The sequence below is a fragment of the Heloderma suspectum genome, chromosome 12 (assembly GCF_057233095.1).
Source record: "Heloderma suspectum isolate Gila_16-S chromosome 12, 16-S_ref, whole genome shotgun sequence".
Classification (NCBI taxonomy): Eukaryota; Metazoa; Chordata; class Lepidosauria; order Squamata; family Helodermatidae; genus Heloderma; species Heloderma suspectum.
In genome coordinates this window covers 9,432,908-9,455,569 of record NC_139469.1, presented here as the reverse complement: position 1 = coordinate 9,455,569, position 22,662 = coordinate 9,432,908, and the positions used below count along the sequence as shown (strand labels likewise).

The 22,662-nt window shown below is 47.1% G+C and overlaps 1 protein-coding gene across 3 annotated transcripts in view; it reads right to left on the bottom strand.

The window, feature by feature from the left end:
- Positions 1-22,662, bottom strand: part of SDK1 (sidekick cell adhesion molecule 1) — an 851,863-nt gene that overhangs the window by 48,284 nt on the left and 780,917 nt on the right. For all 3 annotated transcript variants that reach the window (XM_084818282.1, XM_084818285.1, XM_084818283.1), the window contains 3 exons: positions 6,012-6,127; positions 1,649-1,835; positions 431-568 (listed from right to left, as the gene is read on the bottom strand). In XM_084818282.1, coding sequence (XP_084674408.1) covers positions 431-568; positions 1,649-1,835; positions 6,012-6,127 — 441 coding nt within the window. The remainder of the gene's footprint in view (positions 1-430; positions 569-1,648; positions 1,836-6,011; positions 6,128-22,662) is intronic.

Genomic DNA, 22,662 nt, shown 5'->3' with positions numbered 1-22,662 from the left:
CATGTCACCCTGCAAAAGATGGAATTCTTGCTGTTTTTGCAATGGGAATGCACGGAGAATGTGGCATGTCTCATTTATAGGGTTAAATCCAACGTTATTTGAGTGGACATCTACTCTGGTAATGAGAGCTTCTCTTCCCCCCTCCTCCTTGTAGCCTCCCCTACACTGACTGCATACACCCCAACTCTGCTCTGGAAGGGGGGGCTGCTGCAGGGGGCTGTAGCAGGGAGGTAGAATTTGATTGTATCAATAAAACCCATAAACTCCACAGAACAGTTTTGCCAGAGAGTCCCCATCACCTATTGGTGTGTGCCTATATAGTAAACCAGAGACAGAAGGATTGGTGGGCTTGCACAGAGATGGAGCACACATTAATGATGCATCTCCCTCTTCCCAGAATAGGCATACATTCCTACCTGGGCAATCTTACCTTGGACTGGGGCCAAAGGCTCATAGATCACCCGATAACCCTGCAGAATACCATTGGCTGCCGCTGGCTCCCCCCAGGACACGTTGAGTGTAGAGCAAGTGATTTCGGAGAAAGCCAAGAAGCTGGGGGCGCTCGGAGCTGAAAGAGGTGCGAACATGCTGAATAGCAGCACCAATGCTTAGCGCCGTGAACATCACAAATCTTCCCTTTCCCCATGACATTGCTCCCAGTCCACATCTGTGGCATGCAGGGCCGCAACTGCGGCCTGCAGAAGAAATGAGCTTCCCACTCTGCTCCACTGCCTTTTGCAGCATCAGTTTGGAGCAGCAGATCCCTTCCCACAGGGTCACTCCTTTAAAAAAGAAAACAACACTGCAGGGATTGATTGATTGATTGATTGTATTTATATCCCATCTTTTTTCCTCTTGCAAGGAACCCAAGGCGGCTTACATTATCCTCCTCCTCTTTACATCTAAAAATCCAAACCCTTGCTTGCATCTGTGTTTGCACCCCTTAGAAGGAGCATGCCACGGAGCCCTATGCTGACACGGCTTTAGCCCTATCGATCCCTTGAGTGGTGAGTGACTGGGATCGCTCTGGCCCAGGCTGCCATGCACATCTGGGGTCATGTTTGATGGGACTGGTGCACAGTATGTGTCATGCACCAGTCCCATCAAACATGACCCCTCAATACAGGCAGAACTTAGGATCAGCCCTTTGGGGGTAGGACCCTACTAGAACATTACATCCGATGGCTAGATGTCAAGCAGAGCAGGCTGGCATGGTCTTGAGCCCCCATTCTCCATTCTGGCTGGGGCATGCTGGGGGTTGCAGTCCAACACATCTGGAGGGCACCAGGTTGGGGAAGGCTGCTGCACTGCATTGTGGGCCCAACAACTGGATGTGCATTGCTTATGGCTAGGGTGCTTCTGATATTACATTTCTGTATTTATCAAGAAGGGGTTAGAAAAATGGCCCACGTTACCCATCTTTGTAATGTCAGAATGTTCAGATTTGAGTACGAGATTCAGACATTCTGGAGAAGACCCTGGGTTATTTATGGGATGCAGGCCTCATGCTTGCACCTGAGCATTCTGATATTCCATAGATATGCACCTTTGGCAGTTTGCTAAGATACAGGAAGGGAAGTGCAAAGCTAGAGGTGCAAAAGAGAGGTCAAGCTTAGCCATGCATTGTAAATGGAAAGCATGTTCTTACCTGCCTGGTGTGTCCTGCCCTGCCCAGGGCTGCTCCTTGGCCCATCTCCTGCTGCATTGAATGCAGAGATACAGACCAGGTGTTTGGAGTAACTGGTCAGGTTCTTCAGCCGGACACTTGTCTCTGGGAGGAAAAGGACCTTCACTTTTTCTGTATCATTCTGGCTGTCCTCCTCCCAGTAATAAACCTAATTGGAAGAGAAAGGGTCAATTTACTTAGTTTTTTAGCCTACTCGTTACCCTATGCTAAAGCTACTGTTCCTCTGCTGCCCCTTGTCTTTCCTATAACTCAGGGGGCACATCTGGAATTTTGAGAGCATGTTGTGGGTGCTCTCACAAAATGGTTGCCATGAGGGTGGGGCAGCCAGAAAACAGCTGCCATGGTTGGCAAGACCAGTCACAAAATATCTATTTCCCAGAAGGCAATGTGGTGAGTCTAAAAGAAAAGTAACTTGCCCAAGAACCTAGGTACAAGGCAGAGGTGGGACATGAATTCCAAAACACAAAGCCACTCTTTTGAACACATCCATCCAACATCCATTTCACAGAAGACTTTGCCAAGAAGCTGAGTACAAGGCAGAGGTGAGACCTGAGCACCCACCTCTCTCTCTCTCTCTCTCTCTCTCTCTCTGTCTCCCCCACCCCCAATGCAGATTAGGCTCTGTGTAGGAAGTAAATAAAACTATGCCAAGTGGATAGAGAGAAGTTCATCTCCTTCTCTCATAATACTAGAGCTTGGAGTCATCCAATGAAAATGATTGCTAGGAGATTCAGGACACACCTGAGAAAGGACTTCTTCACACAATCTATGGAATTCGCTGCCTCGAGATGTGGCGATAGCCATTAGGCTGGTTTAAAAGAGGATTCAGCAAATGAATGAAGGAGAAGAGATCTATCAGTGGCCATTCCTCCCACGGAGGCAGTATATGGCTCTGCATGCCAGTTGCTGGAAGTGGGCACAGTAAGGGAGACCACTGCCTTTCCTTCAAGCCTGCTTGTGGGCTTCCTGGAAGCATCTGGTTCTCTGCTACGAGACACAGGGTGTTAGGCTAGATGGATCCTTTGGTTTGATCTAGCAGGGCTTTTATGTTCTTGTGAGAATGTAACTTCTGTGGCATGGTCAGTATCTGTCACATTCCTTCATCCTCCCCTTCGCAATCAACACACTCCAAGTTACCAGGCTTCAGGCTCTCTACTTTATCAGTTAATTGCCAGGTTCCTTACAAATGCAAATTCTAGGAAACTCTCAGGCTACAAAGGAAACAGCTACTCCACACAATTAGGAATACCAAAGGAGGAGCCAAAGTGGAAGTTTGAGAAGTTGCCAGCAGTTTGAACAAGAAGCTTAGGGAGGATGCCTCTCCCTTACAGTGGCTCCATAGCCAACCTGGTGGAACGTCTGCACTCCACCTCTACCTTTTCCTGCTTCACTCTGCGACAGACCCTGGCATCCCTCAAGTCATGCCCCTCACTCTCCTCCTCCCCCAAAACCTGGGTTCTCATGGAGGAGGAAAGGGGGAGGGCATTCAGGATGGGCCATCTGTGTGCCAAGGCCTTGAGAAGACGGCCTAGCCATGTCTGAGCTCAGTAGGGAGGGAGCCTCCCCCTGTTCTGGCTGTTCCCATTCTGAATGCTAGCTATCTCCACATGCTCAGGTTCATTCCTGACATCATCAAGTAATCTAATGTCTCTATCTGAACACTAGTACCAGTGTTCTCAATACAAACACACTCTCCTCTCCCTAATTCCACCCTAGCAGGACCTCAACCTGGTTGTGGGATAGCCACTAATGGGTGTAATGGTTAATCAACTCCAACCCAGGCAAGACAGGAACCTGACCTCTGTGTCCAGCCAAGAGCCAGCTTTGGTGTTACAAGCCAAGCTATTAGAACAGTCTGTGCACAAACAAAAGAGAAAATATACAAATAGTTATAGCAGGTAACTCACTTCTGCCAAGCAGTAATGCCAGATTATTTTCATTGGCTCAGCTTTTCTCCATTTGTGACCCTAACACACAGGCAGAAGATGAGCCAGGCAACGAACATGAGCCAAGTTCCAGGGCTTGTAAGAAGCATTGCCCCTAGTATCGTCTGAAAGTTTTGGTTAGAGAACTACAATTAGCTCTTGGCTGAGCCTCATCTGGGAATGGGGGGTGATCCTGGATCTAGTGTCGCTTCCAGATATCCAGGTGGTGGAGGTGGTCAGGAGTGCTTTTCTCCAGTTTGTGCTGGTGAACAAGTTGCACCCTTCCTGGACAAGAGGGGCCAGGCCACGGATACAACTCTGGCCATATCCAGATTAGATTCCTGTAATGCATTCTGTGTGGGAGCAGCTTTGAAGAGTCCTTGGAAATGACGATTGGAATGTGGCTGCCAAAGTGTTAACAGGGATGGGTTGCTCAGAGCCTGTTACTCAGGTTTTTGTGACGATTTTGCTGGCTTCCAGTTGGTTTCCAGGAACAATTCAAGAAGTTGGGTTTGATCCTTAAAGCAGTAATTGGCTCAAGGTTAGGCTGTCCTAAGGACCTGCACAGGCCACACCTTCCTCAGAGGCTCTACTTCATGGTCTTCAGTCAGTTGAGGTGTGGTGAGTAGCGACACCAACAGGTCCATCTCGACAGTGGCACCAAGGGTGAAACTCCTTCCCTAGGGGGGTTCAGCTTGCTTCCTCTCCAGTGGTGTTCAGACACTGCTGAGACTCTGCTTTTGATAAAGTCTCTCAGAGGTAATTGCTTGAGAAAGCCTATGCCAACGTTGCGGCTGATGTTTTATGCTGACTATGTTGATTGTTTGTCGGTTGTTGCAGGTTTGATTTGACTTTGCTTTTTTGGTATTGTTTGATGGTGCTTTTAAGTAACTTAAAACTGCCTTGTGGATCCGTTTTGATCAAAAGGCAGAACATAAATGTTTCAACTAAATAACCAAATAAATAAGGTTCATGGGGGTAGAAATCTGAACCATCTTTTTGCTAGGTGGACCTAAGTGATCTGCAATTCAATCAATTTTGTATTGCTCAAAAAGTCAGAGGAACTTTGTGATGACACCAAACATTAATACGGAAAAAAGTAAAACCCCAATTAGTTTTCATTTTATTATGCTGCCAACACCTTGGTTAAAGGGTTGTACCCCCATCCACCACCCCATAATTCCTGTTCCATTCTCCCCTTCAGCCAGATCTTTGTGTTAAGAGGGTCCAGCCATGCCCACCACTGCAAACACTGATACCCCTGCCTCTCAGGGCCACTGCACTCGTGACATTTCGAGATTCAGCAGTGGAATTTCACTGAGTACCAGTCACAAAGGGTGGGGGGCACCAGCAGGGGAGGGTGGTTGTTTTCAAGCCCTTCTTGTGGACTTCCCAGAGGCATCTATTTGGCCATTGTGGGAAGCAGGGTGCTGATCAAGATGAACGTTTTGGTCTCACCAACCAAGCCTCTTTATTTGTTCCTATTTTTCCTGCAAGGTGTACAGGGGGAAAAACACTTTTGTACCACACTATATGTGAAGATTGGACAAATGTCTATTTTACCCTGTCTGCCCAACTGCCAATCACAGCTTAAGTTGATGCGTGTACATGCAACAAAACAGACACCAACATGGTCTTCACAGATGTACATACGTGCATGCAGATATATCTTCTACACCCATGTAATACCATGGGCAAAGTGGTTCCCAGTCAAGGGGATGCAGCTGGCTCTGATTTCTGATCCTAAGCCGGTCTCAAGTAGGGATGGCACGGGTGCCCAATTCAGTCCGGGAATCCGGCAGACCTGCTCCTGCCTGCACCCCTGAGCCCCTGACCCTGCTCGCCCCTGCCCATGCTTGGCGAATGGCGTGCACTCATCCTGACAGCCTTGTTGAGCTTCATGGTCGCCATTTTCTGAGAAATAGAATGGCGATCGCAAAAATACGTAAATTTGCGCACACGTGAAATGCACATTTTTGTGAATGCACATACTCATGTATGCGCAAAATGCACATTTTATGAAAAATGCATATTTTCGTTCACACACTAATGTGTGCTTTCACAAAAATGAGCATTTCACACATGAGAATATGTGCATTTGCAAAAATGCACATTTTGTGCATACGAAAACACACGCATTTTTATTATCACCATGTTATTTTTTTTTTAGAAATGGCGACTGCAGAGCTCGATGAGGCTGCTGGGATGAGTGCGGACTGCTTGCTGAGAGTGGGAGGGGCTCAAGCGCAGTCCGGGGACCGGCGAGTGGGGGCAGGGGGTGGGCAGGAGTCTGGAGAACCTGGATGGGGCTGAGTTCGCACATCTCTAGTCTCAAGCAGGAAAGGTGAATGTAATGGGAAGATATGCAATAGCAGAGTAACACACCCACACACACTTGCCTTATAGCCTTGTATGTTCCCATTCTGGCTGTCCACAGGAGGAGGATCCCAGGTGATTTCCAGCTGGCTTGCAGAGAGTGCACTGATCTGGATGTTCTGTGGGGGCATTGCTGGTGCTTGAGAAAGAGAGAAGAGAGTGAAAAAGGGAGAATCAGAAGTGAATGCAAGAGCCATCACAATGAGCACGTAGGAAAAGGCTTGAGGCAGACCAAGGGCTCTGGATTTCCCAGAGGTTGCTGCTGCCTTTCACAAAGCCTTGGAAACTATGCCCCCACCTCCAAATGCATCCAGCTTCCCTATTCTCCCTTCTCCGTCCCACTATCATTTTTCTTCTTTGTTTGGCTTGAGGTTACAGGGAGCAGGCACCTTTCTCTTCAAAGCTTGCACATTTGCTAGGCACAGCGTCAGGGTCTTACTGCTTTGAGTAGTTATCAGTTTTGAAAGCAAAATGATGTCCTTTTTTTCAGAAAGTACACACAGAATGATTTTAGAGCCAAGAGGCAATTATAATTCCAAGATGGATTCATTGAAGGGCATGTAGTGTTTTTAGTGGGGAGGTCCCCAAACTGTGGACATCTTTGCCCCCTAGAAGGTTGTCAAACACTTTCTAAAAAAGCTGGGGAAATTTCCTCTGTAGGCCAGCATTCAATGGCCAAGGTTAACCAAGTGTGTGTGTGTGTGTGTGTGATTTTAATTTGACAGAGTATTATATTTTTATTGTGTACTTCTGATCTGCTCTGAAAATAGTCCACCCCCCACCCGCTCGCCGATCCAGCCATTGCATGGATAGAAGCACAAGCATACCTCATCCGCATCGTACAATAGTATCATAGAATAGTAGGGTTGGAAGGGGCCGACAAGGCCATCTAGTCCAACCCCCATCAACGACACAATTTTAGCCTGCACTCCCAGGTGGGCAAGGACTTGACCACATGCACTTGTGAAGGGCCAGTGAGCATAGTTGGGCACCTGCCGAGGGCCCACACCCAAGCAGGGGTCCACTGACAAGAACCCCCCAGAGCTGCTCCTCCTCTTCACCATTACAACCTGCTTGTTCACCTGCCCCTTGATCTGGCCCAGACAATGGTGGTGGTGAGAAGGAGCAGCAGTAGATGCCACTGCCTGCTTGCTCACTGCCTCTCTACCTGTCCAGCAAGGAAGTGGTGGCAATGAGGAGAAAATGGATGAGGAGCAATGGCAGCTGGTGACAATGGCAGTGAAAAGGTTGACTCACTGAGGGAGGGGGCCCATGCAAGTGTCTTACCCAAGGGCCCTCCAAAACCTAGAGCTGGTACTGCACTTGTATTCCCCCCCCCCACGTGATGGCGTGCGTGCATGTGGGAGAGAAACGGAAATGAATAGATAAATGTTTTCTGTAATTAGATTCTGATTTTCGATTGCATGGGAGCTTCTTATCCAAATCACCACTGTAATGTCTTTCCTTTGGGTTGTTCTTCCTCTCCTTGCTCCACAACTCTTACAATTCAGCTTCTCCTTTGTGCATATCGGAGCCACTTTCCACCTTTGGCATGATGCTCAGTTGGGAAGGGAAACCTGTGCCTGGATCAGGTCACTTCAGACTGCATGTGGGGACTCAAAAGACTGAATGCCCCTCCATATGAAAAGTGTAAAAATTACATAGAGAGCCTGACCATCAAGGAGAAAAGTTCTGGCTTGGCCTGACATGCTAGTTTCCTATGCATAGGATGCGGGGATTTTTTTTTTGGGGGGGGGAATTCATGAGAGCCCCCACCTGCAGCCTGAGAGTGCCTCAGATGGACAGCTCCTAGCGCTATCCATCAAAAGGCACTGGGCAGCTTTTTCTGCTTTTCCCTCTTTAATGGCTTTACTGTGGAAATAAGACAGAACAAGTGGTGGGAAAACCTGGGAAGGTTACAAATAGAAGATGCTGTTGTCTGGACCCGCCATAACATTCTGTGAATGAGGCAGGGCAACTCCACAATAAAAGTGTCATCTGGAAGCACCCTGAATAGTATAATCCAGACTTGTAAGAACAAGTTGTAGCTGTTTCCTTTTAATGGATGTCAGCCCAGTGCAGATGTGACATTTCCCCAGGCATTAAGCACAGGGGGCTCCCTTTCTCACATCAGGCTTCTATGCCAGCAGCAGCAATAGTTACCAACTGAATACTTTAAATTCAGTTTGCCCAGAGGATGGCAATTCATCCATCCCTAATCTCCTGACATGTATATTAGAAAGAAACTAATTCTAATCCCGAGTTAGATACCATACTGCTCAGGGATATTGGTGTGATATCGCTAAGAGTGTAAACACAGAACAGCTAGTTAATGGATCAATTTGCTTTTTCAAAGTGGGACTGCCCAGTGCATCACACTCTGAGTGCTTGTCAATAGATGAACAAGTGCATTTGACATTCTGAATCAACCTTAGTCTACTGTTCTGTTCGGACTCTGTCGTGGCAAGTACTTAGCATTGTTGGGCACTGGTGAGGTCTGGGTTCCAGGGGTTTACCAAGACTTTGGGCAAGTCAGGTTTCTCAGGGACACAGGAACAGGACAGCACCATGGAGAGCTCTGAGTAGTGCTGAGACTGGAAGCCAGACAAGCTTGTCTGTATGTTGCTCCAACAAGCAGCAGATCCAGACTGAACCTTAAGTTGGGGCATGGCTTCCCTTAAACTGGTTGGCTCCACCTCCACACTGACTAAGGCTCTTTCTCTTAAAGGGCCCTGGTCTCTTTTAGCAGGCTCAGGCTGCGACAACACAAGGTGGCTGTGGCATGCCAGTGTCTTCATGGCTGGAGTCTTCAGAATCCAAGGACGGTAATGTGACCTCCTCTGGATGCAGGGCGGCAGGTACTTGGGGTCTTCCTGGGAAACTGGCTCCTGCCAGAGGTGGAAGCCTTGTGATGCCTTTCTGTAACCGAGTCCTCTCCCTGAACCATTGACTCAGGAGCCTCTTATTCCAAGGACAAGGGTTCCGGTCCTGATCCATGACATCTACTTTCTTCTTTAATTGGGGGACAGTCCCCTTTTTACAGGGGTAGCTAAAATGAAATAGAAAGCAATAACATGCCTCTTTTCTTGCCTGCTGATGGTATTGCAATAACCTCTGCTCATGGTGCTTGAGAGCACAGTCTCATTGTTCTATGCCCATTTAACAGACTGCAAATGGAAGCCATAAAATCATTGCTATCCAAGGAAGATATAGCCCTGGTTATCTGTGCCTCCTGTGGCTCTTGCTTTACAGGCTATGACCTTCATTAGCCACATTATTATTATATATTTATATATCTTTACTCTCTTCCTTTCTAGGGTTATAAAATAAAATAGTAATTAACACCCACTCAGCCTGACACCAACTATTTATTTTGTTCTAACTGTGCTGTTTCCATATTATCGCTGCCCATCCTGCCATTAATGGAAATGTTAATAACCAGCGCCAGGTTGTTGTGACAGATGCTTGGGCTCATTATCAGAAATTCTTATTTACCGCTCCATTAAACGACAGAATCGCACACCCAAAAGGAAAAAAAAAAGGAGAAAAAAGAAAAAGAAGAAACAATTCAATCAAAACTAACTGGAAGAATTTTAAGAGCTGCATTAATAATGCAAAACATATATGTTTACCACTGGCAACTCTGTAGCAAAAATACTTTGGTGCAATTAAAAAGTGAAATGCAAAATTGAACATAGACATTATGCAAGTGTTTGATTAAATACTTCTTCGTCTTCGTCTTCTTCTCCCCCCCACCCTCAGTCAGATGGACAAATGAGGCCAGGTGCTTCACAGAACACACATGAAATGAATCTTGAGCAAAGGGCTGGATGTGCCTGATCTCATCTGAACTTGGAAGCTAAGCGGGGTCAGCCCTGGTTAGTACTTGGATGGGAGACTGCCTGGGAATCAGGCTTCCTGCATTGAGCAGGGGGTTGGACTCGATGGTCTTGTAGGCCCCTCCCAACCCGATGATTCTGTGATCATTGAATGAAAGGAATCTATATAGCTGTAAAAGACTCCCGAGGATTTCGCTGGAAGCATATCCATGGATGTCAGGCTGTTCACTGTCACACCACAACTACCTCTTTATGGAGAATGACATGAAAGTGTATGTGGGAGGGGGAGCACCGTTGTGGTGGCAAGGCCCTCCCCTGACTCACGGGCATATATTAGAACATGTGTAGAGCCACCATGCAGAACCAGTAAGCATGGAGGGCTCTCCCCACACAGCTTGGCTCTCCCCATAGTACCCTGCATTCATGTCTGGAAAGGGATGCTATGTGCCTCGAAGCAGAAACCCTCAGGGCTGTTCCAAGTGTTACAACAATAATCTGAGCTTCATGACTACAGGACTTTGCATGTATCCCCACAGCATCTCCAGGATCGTTGGGACCCAGGTCTCTGACAGGCTTCACGTCGCGTCTGTTTTGCTTCTCATGCCAGGGAGCGGGAGCGGGATGTGTTTCAGGCATGGTTTGCTGAAGACTTGATGTCAGAGCAGCGGTGCCCTTGCCCGCCATGCCCCAGACGCCAGAGGTCTGCCACGCTACCACTGCTGCAGCGCAATCCCAGGCTGTGTGTACACACATCCGTACCCGCCGCAAGGGACTGTGCGGCATCCCTGCGCCAACAAGCACGTTCAGCCTTCGCATACTCTTTTGCCGGGTTACAGACAGCTAAGCTATGGCACCTCTCGTCAGTGACTAATGTGGAGAGGCTGCCAGCATTTCCACCACTGCGTCAGCCAGCCTTGTTGCGGAGCTGATCCAGACAACACAATGATTAAAGCACCACGAGCCTGTTGACATGAAGTGTGCCCACAGATGGAGCCTGACTGGCACCAGTCCCACGGGGAGCAAAAAAATTACAGGGTAGGGATGGGCTAGGAACTAGGCACCTTATTTCCTACGTCTTGATTCTCTTGCAAATTAAGCTGGATTTTTACAAGCGTTGTTTGATTTTTTGCACCATCCAATCTTCCTCACACACTGTTTGGCTTGCGAACTCTAATAGCTTGCTCTTTCTTTATGCATAGACTTCTAGATGAAACCCATGAAAAGTGCACATATATGCTGGTGCTTTGGGATTCTGCATATAAAGAAAGCAGTGTCAAGTCTGGAAGGGTTCACAGTAGTGACTGCAGACTTTGGGGAGTTTGGGGAGAAGATTAGAATTCAGGAAAATGATGGGGGGGGAGGTTTAAAACCCCCAGCACTGTGCTCCTGGTCCTGTTTGAGTCCTCCCCATGAATCCTTCTACAAAAAAAATAAGAAATGGGAGCCCCAGGCATCAGTCTTAATTATCTCATCTGATTTGGCCCTTAGGAATTTAAAAGTGTATTTTGGGTCACAACCTTTCTTCAACTTGATTTGTGAACCAGGTAATTTTTCTGAACCACCCAGACAGCTTCAGCTATTGGGTGGCATAGAAATGTAATAAATACATAAATCAGGAGCATCGTGGGAAATTAAAATAGTGGCTAGAACCAGCTGCTCAGTGCTGCCCAGAGGGGTGGACTGGGGGGGGATGAAAGGGCCCCCCAGGGTAGGCATTAGACATGGGTCCTGCCAAGACTCTGGGGCCCTGGCAAATGCCCAAGGACACTAGGCATGGATCCCAGCCCTACCTCTTTAGAAAACAGGTGGGTTGCCAGATTACCCAAATTTTCAGGGAATGCCTGTATTTTTAAGAACTATTTCTAAATCAAAGTAATCACAGTTTTGTAGAATATCACACATGCATGATATTTCATAATGCCAAAGCTCCACTGAAAATCAACAGAAACCAACACCATTTCTCTGCTACAGAACCTCCCGTTTCTGAAATTCTGATCTGCCACCCTTGGGTAGCAGAAGCAGCTTGTAAGCCATTATTCCTCCCCACACAGTCTGCTGCACAGCAGCCCTTGCCAAAAAGACTTCAAAAGTTCCCTGACATGATAAAGTCAATTCTGAGTAAACACAGCCAGGATCAGGAGGTATGTTTGAAAAGCTACCTGATTTTCATGGTATATAATCTGATTCTCTTTTGGAAAATATTGGTGTGTGTTGTTGTTGTTTTAAAAAAGTATATAGCACAGACATTTTTAGCACAGGGTTTCTCATCCTTCCATACTGGGACCCACCTTTAACCCCAGCCTTAAAAAAAGAAGAAGGTTTTTCTTTCTCTCTGATGTTCTGCTATTTATTTATTTAATTTCTTAAACACCCCATTTAAAACATAAAAATACCATAATGAATTACAATCAGGTCACAATAAAAACAGTAACACAACATGAAACTAATAGACTGTCAGGATTGATTCTGAGCGTATGGAGATAGTTAGCAGTTCAAATTCAGAAGGGGAACAGCAAGAACTGGGGGAGGCATCTTCCCCAGCCAGTTCAGATATGGTTAGGCATGCTTCTCAGGAGGCTAGCACCCAGATGGCTGGGCCTGAAGCCCCTGCCCCCCCCCCATGAGAATCCAGGAAATGGGGGCAGCACAGGGTGTGACCTGAGGGATGCTAGACTGTGGCACAGAGAGAGGCAGGAAAAGTTAGAGGTGGAGACCATCAACCCGGTTGGCAATTCATGCGGGTCGACGTAGGGGAGCATCACTGGATGGGAGGGGTTTCCCTCCCTAAGTTATTCTAGCCAGCAAGGCCCTGTTCAAATGCTTTTGTAGCCTAAGAGTCTTCAGGGATTTGCATCTGTAATGAACCTGTTGATAGCGAATTAAAGGTGTGAGACTGACGCCTCTCTTCTTGTGTGTGTGCATGAGGAAGGGGGGGCCAAGGAAACATGACGCAGACATACCTACACAGCATAAAATGTAACAGAGATTTGAAAACTAAAACCAGCATCAGGTACAAGTGTTGAAACCACACCACAGGGACTAAACTAGTGGATCTTAAACACTAAAAAATACTAGAGTAATTTAAAAGCTGGGGAAAACAGAACAACCTTAACCTGGTGCTGAAAAGATAGCAGTGTGGATGCCTTGTGAGCTTCCCTTGGGAGAGCGTTTCAGAGCAGAGGAGCTGTTCTCAAAATGCCCTTGCTCTTGTCACCAACCTCCAAGCCTCAGCATGAGGGAGCCCACGAAGAAGGGCTCCCATGGCTGATCTTAAGCTGGGGGTGTGGAACCTCAGGCCCTGGGTCCCAATCCAGCCCTTGGGGTTCCCTCAGGTGGCCACACCCCTCCCCCTGGCTCTATGCCCTTTCCCACACTCACCAATCCACCCCCTTTCCTCTGGAGATTTCCCGGCTTTGGTGCAGTTCTTTCCCCCATTCTAAACGGCTGACATGCCTCTCCTATGGCTTAGCTACTGGCAGGAAGAACTTTAAGCTAAAATCTGCTGGAACTGCTGTTGCCTTTAGCCCTGCCCATCACTAGAGTCTGGTCCTCAGGCTGAAATAGGGATGTATGAGAATTCTGCTTGGGGGGTGAAAACTTGATGGCTTTTTCTAGTTTGGCCCTGGCAGGTTTCACCCCCACCCCCAAGCATTGACTCAGTCCATAACGAGTTGAGCCAATACATGGTTTCCGTGGGTTTTTTAATGGCAGTGATTCCCACAAATTGGATTGGGGGCGGGGGGGGGATCTTGAAATTTGTGCAAACGGGGTAATACTTTTTTTTTTATTGGACATCTTGTGGAAGTGCACGCAATCACAAGTCCGCTGGTCTTCTGTGTCGCATATTCCTGTGTCGGAGGCATATTCCTCTCTTTTAAATACCCTTGTCAGTTTCGTCCTCTAAACACAGGACTTTGTTTAACCCAGCAGAGCTATATTCCATACTTGTCAAAGAACTTGTCAATTCCTCCACCCCCTTTGATCTGGAAGCCCAGAAGTGGAGGATGAAATTGAGAATTACTTTGACAAATACAGCTCTCCTGGGCTAAGCAAGGTAGTGTGTGGAGAGGATAAAACTGATAAGTATACTTACCAGAGAGGAATATGCTTCTGTGGGGCTACATAGTGGACAGGGGGACTTGCGATGGTGCAGCCTTGCACAAGATTGTATCTCTCTGTCTCTCTTATCACTCAACCTCATTTGTGCAAATTTAAAGATACCTCCCCACAAAAAATACAATTTGCACAAATAGTAGGCACAGATGGGAGGAAGCATTTGTGCCACCTTTACTTTCACCCCAACACATGTCAGCTGGCAGGCATTTTAGATTTCTTCCTCCCACATCTTGCACCCAGAATCTCTGCGTGACTTCCCCCTGCCCTTTGTATCCTCTGTTCTACCATGACAATCAATGACACAGAAAAAAAAGAGGTAAACAAACTTTGTAGCTAGGGATGGATGAACTTGTAATATTCACCTTCATTAACGTTCTCTGAATTCTTCCTCAAAGCTTGTTTCTTCTCGTTTGCATTCATGAACGTCTTTTTTTCCTCAGTCGAGAAAAATGTGCATTTTAAAAAGTGCACATTTTCTCCCAATGGAAAAAAAATATGCATTTTTGAAAACATGCATTTTCCCCAACCCCCCAAAAAAGTGCATTTCCCCCTATAGGCTAAAGTGCAAAAATGCAGATTTAGGGGGAAATGCACACTTAAGAAATGTGCATATCTGCACTTCTGAAAATGTGCATATTTGAAATTGGTTATATGTGCATGTCTAGAAGTGTGCATGTGCACACATTTTTGGAGGTGTGCATTTGCGCAAGCGTGCACTTCCTAACACAAATACAAGTTCGGGAAATTGCGAAGCGTTTGCAGTTGCAAACAGCATATGTTTGCATGAATTGTGAAGAGGAACAAAATTCTTGAACATCGCTTATTGGGGCAGCGATAAAAACATAAGAGCAGCCCTGCTGGATTGGACCAAATGTCTATCCAGCTAGCAACTTGTCTCCAACACTGGCCAGGCAGATTTATTTATTTATTTATTTAATTTATTAATCACCCATCTGGCTGGTCACCCAGCCACTCTGGGCGATGTACAACAAAAGAACAATTTAAAACAATAAAATACTACATTAAAAACATCATATTTCTAAAAATACCCTAACCCACCCCAAATGCCTGCCTGAACAACCATGTTTTTAATGCGTGGTGGAAGTTCATTAAAGAGGGGGCATGACGGAGTTCCCTAGGGAGGGAGTTCCACAAAGTGGGGGCCACCACAGAGAAGGCCTTCTCTCTCTCATCCTCACCAGCCTAGCTGTCCTGGCTGATGGGACAGAGAGAAGGCCATCCGAGGCTGATCTTGTTGAGCAGCCTGTCTGGTGTTGCTGGAGGCGCTCCTTGAGGTAGGCTGGACCAGAACCATATAGGGTTTTAAAGGTCAAAACCAACACCTTGAATTTGGCCCGGAAAACAACGGGTAACCAGTGCAACTCCTTCAGCACTGGAGTGATGTGATCTCGCTGGCAGCTGCCTTTAATCGGGTGAGCCGCCGCATTCTGTACCAGCTGCAGCTTCCAAACTGTCTTCAAGGGTAACCCCACGTAGAGCGCATTATAGTAGTCTAAACGAGAGGAGACCAGGGCATGTACTACAGATGGGAGCAGATGGTCAGGAAGGTAGGGGCGCGGCCGCCGTATCAGATGAAGTTGGTACAGCACTGTCTGGCTCACAGCTGACACCTGAGCCTCCATGGACAGCTGGGAGTCTAAAATGACCCCCAGGCTGCGGATCTGGTCTTTCAAGGGTAGCCGTACTCCATTCAACACCAGGTAGCCCACAAGCTACAGTATCCTTCCCCAACCTAGTCCTCTCCAGATGTTTTGGACCACAACTTCCACCAGCACCAGCCAGCATAGCTAACGTCAGGAAACCTTTTAAGTTATAGCCCAAAACATCTGGAGGGCACCAGGTTGGCAGGGGATGAGCTACGACATGAAGACAATAACCCTCCTCTGCTGTTGCCCCTGATCAACAGGTATTCTGCCTTTGAACATGGGGGTTCCATATAGTCATCATGACTAATAGCCCGGCCACTCCAACCAGCTTAGATCAGGCCATGACCCAGTTGTGGATCATAACACATCACTTGAAAACCACTGTTCTCATGGATCTGCTGGGAAAGTAGAGTATACATATCTGTAGATGAGTCTATAGAATTTATGTTGATCCAAAAATGTGTTTTTAAAAATCAACAACTAAAGACAGCATTAGGGACTCCAAAGCATTCGCTTAAATCATGGGGGAGGCTGAGAGAGAAACTTCAGAAGCATAGGCACAAATATGCTAGAGGTTAGAATTACAGGTTGATTTTGCATCCAAAAGACATTGCAAGATTCTATGCTTCCCCACAATCCCTTGCCATCATTCATACATAAACGAGAGCTGGAAAGGCATCTTTCCTGTGGCTTTAGGTGCTGGTGACATTATCAAGAGTAACAGGTGCAGCAAAGAACCCCAAGGACCCAAAATCCATTCTTGGCGAGCAAAAGGATGCTCTGGCACTGCCAAGCAGTATTTTTACTTGTCATTTTAAAGTAAATGCTCGTGTTCTGCTTCGGGATCTGGTGCAGCTTGTTGTATATGGTTGTTATTTTAAGGGGGAATTGCTTTACTTTCCAGCCTGTTCCTGTACCCCTTTGAAGAATCACTCTGGAGAAAGAGTAAACAGCAAAAACGGAGCAAGCTGTACAATTAATATATATTTTTTAAATTATAACCATGGCTGTGTAGCAGTGCCAAGAGCAGGGAAAGCAAAGGCAGGGAGTCAATTAATGGTATCGTACAGACAGGCACAAACACAGTAAGGAGCTGGTGCCAAGAGAGGATTCTGACTGCCATGGGCTTGGCGATGGCATGAGCTTCGGGCGGGGGGGGGGGGCGTTAAATCTGTATGGCGAATGTATGGGACGCATACATTCACAGAGTATGGATGTACTTCGAAATTCATTTGAAAAGAGAAAAATAAGTAAACCCTAATCACAAACAAATATATAAAGGTTAGGGGTTGGATCCAGATTTAGTCATACTTAGAGGAGACCCACCCCTTCATGGATCACTGCCTTGTTGTGGCGAAGTGGCTTGCGTAATTCAGTGAACCCGTAAGCTATGCCGTGCGGGGCCACCCAAGACGGACAGGTCATGGGGGAGAGTTCTGACAAAATGTGGTCCACTGGAGAAGGAAATGGCAACCCACTCCAGTATTCTTGCCAAGAAAACCCCATGGAATGTATCACAAGGCTAAAAGAGATGACGCCGGAAGATGAGCCCCTCAGGTCGGAAGGTGTGCAATATACTACTGGGGAAGAGCAGAGGGAATTTCCAAGTAGCGCCAGAAAGAGTGAAGCGGCTGGGCCAAACCTGAAAGGACACTCAGCTGTGGATGTGTCTGGTGGTGAAAAGAAAATCCGATGCTGTAAAGAACAATATTGTTTAGGAACATGGAAGGTAAGATCAATGAATCAAGGTAAGCTGGAGGTGGTCAAACATGAGCTGGCAAGATTGAACATCGACATCTTGGGAATCAGTGAACTAAAATGGACAAGCATGGGCGAATTTAATTCAGGTGATCATTATATCTACTACTGTGGGCAAGAATCCCTTAGAAGAAATGGAGTAGCACTCATAGTCAATAAAAGGGTGGGAAAAGCAGTACTGGGGTACAATCTCAAAAATGATAGAATGATCTCAGTACGAATCCAAGGCAAACCATTCAACATCACAGTAATTCAAGTCTATGCCCCAACCACTAATGCCGAAGAAGCTGAGGTTGATCGGTTCTATGAAGACCTACAACACCTTCTAGAACTAACACCAAAAAAAGATGTCCTCTTCATCATAGGGGATTGGAATGCCAAAGTAGGTAGTCAAGGAATCACCGGGATAACAGGCAAGCATGGCCTTGGTGTACAAAATGAAGCAGGACAAAAGCTAATAGAGTTTTGCCAAGAGAACACGCTGATCATAGCAAACACTCTTTTCCAATAGCACAAGAGGCGACTCTATACATGGACATCACCAGATGGTCAATATCAAAATCAGATTTATTATGTACTTTGCAGCCAAAGACGGAGAAGCTCTATACAGTCAGTAAAAACAAGACCTGGAGCTGACTGTGGCTCAGATCATGAGCTGCTTGTTGCAAAATTTTGGCTGAAATTGAAGAACGTAGGGAAAACCACTAAACCATTCAGGTATGACCTCAATCATATCCCTTATGAATATACAATGGAGGTGAGGAATAGATTTAAGGGATTAGACCTGAAAGACAGAGTGCCTGAGGAACTATGGATGGAGGTCCGTAACACTGTTCAGGAGGCAGCGACTAAATCAATCCCAAAGACAAAGAAATGCAAGAAAGCAAAGTGGCTGTCTGATGAGGCTTTACAATTAGCTGAGGAAAGAAGGGAAGCGAAAAGCAAGGGAGAAAGGGGAAGATATATCCAACTGAATGCAGAGTTCCAGGGAATAGCAAGGAGAGACAAGAAGGCCTTCTTAAATGAACAATGCAAAGAAATCGAGGAAAACAATAGAATAGGAAAGACTAGAGATCTCTTCAAGAAAATCGGAGATCTCAAGGGAACGTTTTGTGCAAAGACGGGCATGATAAAAGGCAAAGAAGGCAGGGACCTAACAGAAGCAGATGAGATTAAGAATAGGTGGCAAGAATACACAGAAGAACTATACAGGAAAGATCTGAATGTCCCTGATAGCCATGATAGTGCGCTCACTGAACTTGAGCCGGACATCCTAGAGAGTGAAGTCAAGTGGGCCTTAGGAAGCATGACTAACAACAAAGCTGGTGGAGATGACAGTATTCCAGCTGAGCTATTTAAAATCCTAAAAGATGCTGCTGCTGAAGTGCTGCACTCAATATGCCAACAAATTTGGAACACTCAACAGTGGCCACAAGACTGGAAAAGGTCAGTTTACATTCCAGTCCCAAAGAAGGGGAATGCCAAAGAGTGTTCAAACTACTGTACAATTGCGCTCATTTCACATGCCAGCAAGGTTATGCTCAAAATCCTACAAGCTAGGCTTCAGCAGTATGTGAACCGAGAACTACTGGAAGTACAAGCTGGGTTTCGAAGAGGCAGAGGAACTAGAGATCAAATCGCCAACATTTGCTGGATCATGGAGAAAGCAAGAGAATTCCAGAAAAGCGTCTATTTCTGCTTCATTGACTATGCTAAAGCCTTTGATTGCGTGGATCACAACAAACTGTGGCAAATTCTTAAAGAGATGGGAGTACCAGACCACCTTACCTGTCTCCTGAGAAACCTGTACGAGGGTCAAGAAGCAACAGTAAGAACCAGACATGGAACAACCGATTGGTTCCAAATTGGGAAAGGAGTACGACAAGGCTGTATATTGTTGCGCTGCTTATTTAACTGATATGCAGAGTACATCATGAGAAATGCCGGGTTGGATGAATCACAGGTCGCAATTAAGATTGCTGGGAGAATGATGAACAACCTCAGATACGCAGACGATACCACCCTAATGGCAGAAAGTGAAGAGGATCTAAAGAGCCTCTTGTTGAGGGTGAAAGTGGACAGTGCAAAAGCTGGTTTGAAACTCAACATTAAAAACACTAAGATCATGGCATCTGGCCCCATCACTTCCTGGCATAAAGAAGGGGAAGAAATGGAAGCAGTGACAGATTTTATTTTCTTGAGCTCCAAAATCACCACAGACTAGGGATGGACGAAAGTCCCTTACCTTATCCCGCAGCTTGCTTCGCGGTGGGGGGGAGGTGTTCCACTCCTCCCCCCGAAATTCTGGGCGGGGTGGGAGGCGCCCCATCCCTCCCCGACAAAATTCTGGCTGGCAGGGAGGCACCCCGTCCCTCCGGCCGAAATTCTGGCCGGGGGGGAGGCGCCCTGTCCCTCCGGCCGCAAATCCTGCTGTCCTGCCGGGATGCAAATGGCGGCGGCCATAGCCGCCGCCGTTTGCGTCCCTGCAGTCAGCCGTGATAGGCTATGTAAATCCTTACGTAGGCTATCACGGCTGACTTTGAGGGGGGGGAAGCACGTACGCAAATGGCGGCGCCCATGGTCGCTGCCATTTGTGTTCCTTATTTGGGCACGTGTAGTCTACGTAAACATTTACATAGACTACAGCGAAAATAAGGGCAACGCAAATAGCGTTGCCCTTATTTTCGCTGTAGTCATAAATATTTATGTAGACCACACGTGCCCAAATATGGAACGCAAATGGCGGCGCCAATAGGTGCCGCCATTTGCGTACACACTTCCCCCCCCCAAAGTCAGCCGTGATAGCCTACGTAAGGATTTATGTAGCCTATCACAGTGTTTTTTGAAAATCTAGCCGTGATAGGCTACGTAAATCTTTACGTAGCCTATCACGTTTGTTGTTGTTGTTGTTGTTTTTTTTACTGGGAAATGGCGGCGGTGGCTGCCGGTCAGAAGACCGGCCGCCGCTGCACCGCCGCCGCACCGCCGCCGGGAGCCGCCAGCGCCAGGGACATTCGGGAAAGGTAAGTCCCATTCCGGGGGGGGCAGGGGGGGAGAATTTCTCCATCAATTTTGGGGGGCTGAATGCGTTGGCATTTGGCCTCCTGGAGATTCGTGGAGAAATTCTCCGACATCCCTACGGCGCATACGGTGACTGTAGCCATGAAATTACAAGACGCTTGCTCCTTGGGAGGAAAGCTATGGCAAACCTAGACAGTATAGTAAGAAGCAGAGACATCACCTTGCTGACAAAGGTCCGTATAATCAAAGCTATGGTTTTCCCAGTAGTAACATATGGCTGTGAGAGCTGGACTATAAGGAAGGCTGAGTGCCGAAGAATTGATGCTTTCGAACTGTGGTGCTGGAGAAGACTCTTACGAGTCCCCTGGACTGCAAGGAGGTCAAATCAGTCAATCCTAAAGGAAATCAACCCTGACTGCTTATTGAAAGGACAGATCCTGAAGCTGAAGCTCAAATATTTTGGCCACCTAATGCGAAGCAAAAACTCCCTGGAGAAGACCCTAATGCTGGGAAAGATTGAAGGCAAAAGGAGAAGGGGACGGCAGAGGATGAGATGGCTGGATAGCATCACCGATGCAATGAATATGAACTTGAGCATGCTCCGGGAGAGAGCGGAGGACAGGAAGGACTAGCATGCTATGGTCCATGGGGTCAGGAAGAATCGGACACGACTGAACGACTGAACAACAACAACAACAACAACAACAGAGGAGACCCACTGAAATTGATGGGACTTAACTCAAGTCCCATTGATTGCAGCAGTTCTACTCTAGGTATGTCTAAATTTGGATCTAACCCAGTGGGTAATATTAGGGAACAAGTGGGACCTGCAACAAAAATGTTGCAGTGTGGAGTGTTCCAGTCAGCCAGCCATGCCCTGCTCATGGATGCTCCATTTCATTCTCCCTCTCAACCTGTTTTCTGTCCCCCCCCCCAACAGTCAGGATTCTGCAGCCATCAAGCATGCTCAGTAGTCATTGGGCTTTAGGGGTGGGGGAAGGAGTGAGGTGGGGGTCCCACCCCTTAGGGTTTCCCCCCTGAAGAGTGGTTTTTGGTACTTCCACAAGCCTTGGGATTTCCCCAAGCCTGCGGAGGCCTCCCTTTTCTCCCTGGATGGTGCCATTTCAGTTAAATAAGGAGCCACATTCACCTCTGAACTTTTGAAACAGAATGAATAATTGCAAATGGCTGTCTGGGGAATCCTGGAATTCCTTGGAAATTGACCCCATGAAATTCCTCAGTGAGACGATGGCAGAAGAACATCACTGAATGGCAGCTTGATCACCATCATTGCCCATCTTCCCTGGCAACGTTCAGCTACAGGGTAATGTTAGGTGTGCTCTAATTTGCATTCTCACTTAGCATAGGGCAAGTGTGATGCTCAAAAGGCCTCACCAGCACTCTGCATGAGCCTGGACCTGAGTGTGCATTTCTAGAACATGACCCAGAACCCTCTGCGATGCACTGGGGTTCCACCCTCTGTGATGCACTGGGGTTCCATGGAGTTCCATACATAGAAGATGGGCTGATGGGAAAAGAACTACATGGGGGTGGGAGGCCTTGACTCAGTGGCAGAGCACACGAGGGGCCCGGGTGTAATCCCTGTGCAGGTGATGGGAAAGACCCTTTTCTGCCCAAGCCCCTGGACAGTGATCGCCAGCCACCGTCACCTAAAAAAGGATACTGCAGAGCTGGAAAAAGTGCAGAAAGGGGCATCTAAAATTATCAAGGGGCTGGAGCATCTCCCTTATGAGGGAAGGTTCCAACAGCTGGGATTGTTTAGCTTGGAAAAAAGGAGAGTAAGGGGAGTCACGATAGATGTCTACAAAATGATGGATGGTGTGGAGAATGTGTATAGGAAGATATTTCTCTTTCTCTCTCATAATACTAGAACCCAACAGGGTCAGCCCATGAAGCTGATTCTGGACAGATAAAAGGAAGGGCTTATTCACACAGCACATAGTTCAACCATCACTACTATAAGACATAGTGGTGGCCACCAATTTGGATGGCTTTAAAGGGGGGTTAGACAAATTCCTGGAGGAGTAGGCTATCTATGGTTACTGGTCCTGATGGCTCTATGCTACCTCCAGTATCAGAGGCAGTATGTCTATGTACACCAGTTGCTGTGGAACAGGGGCAGGAGGATGCTGTTGCACTCGTGTCCTGCTTGTGGGTTTCCCATGGGCAGCTGGTTGGCCACTGTGTGAACAGGATGCTGGACTAGATGGACTCTTGGTCTGATCCAGTAGGATTCTTCTTATGTTCTTAGA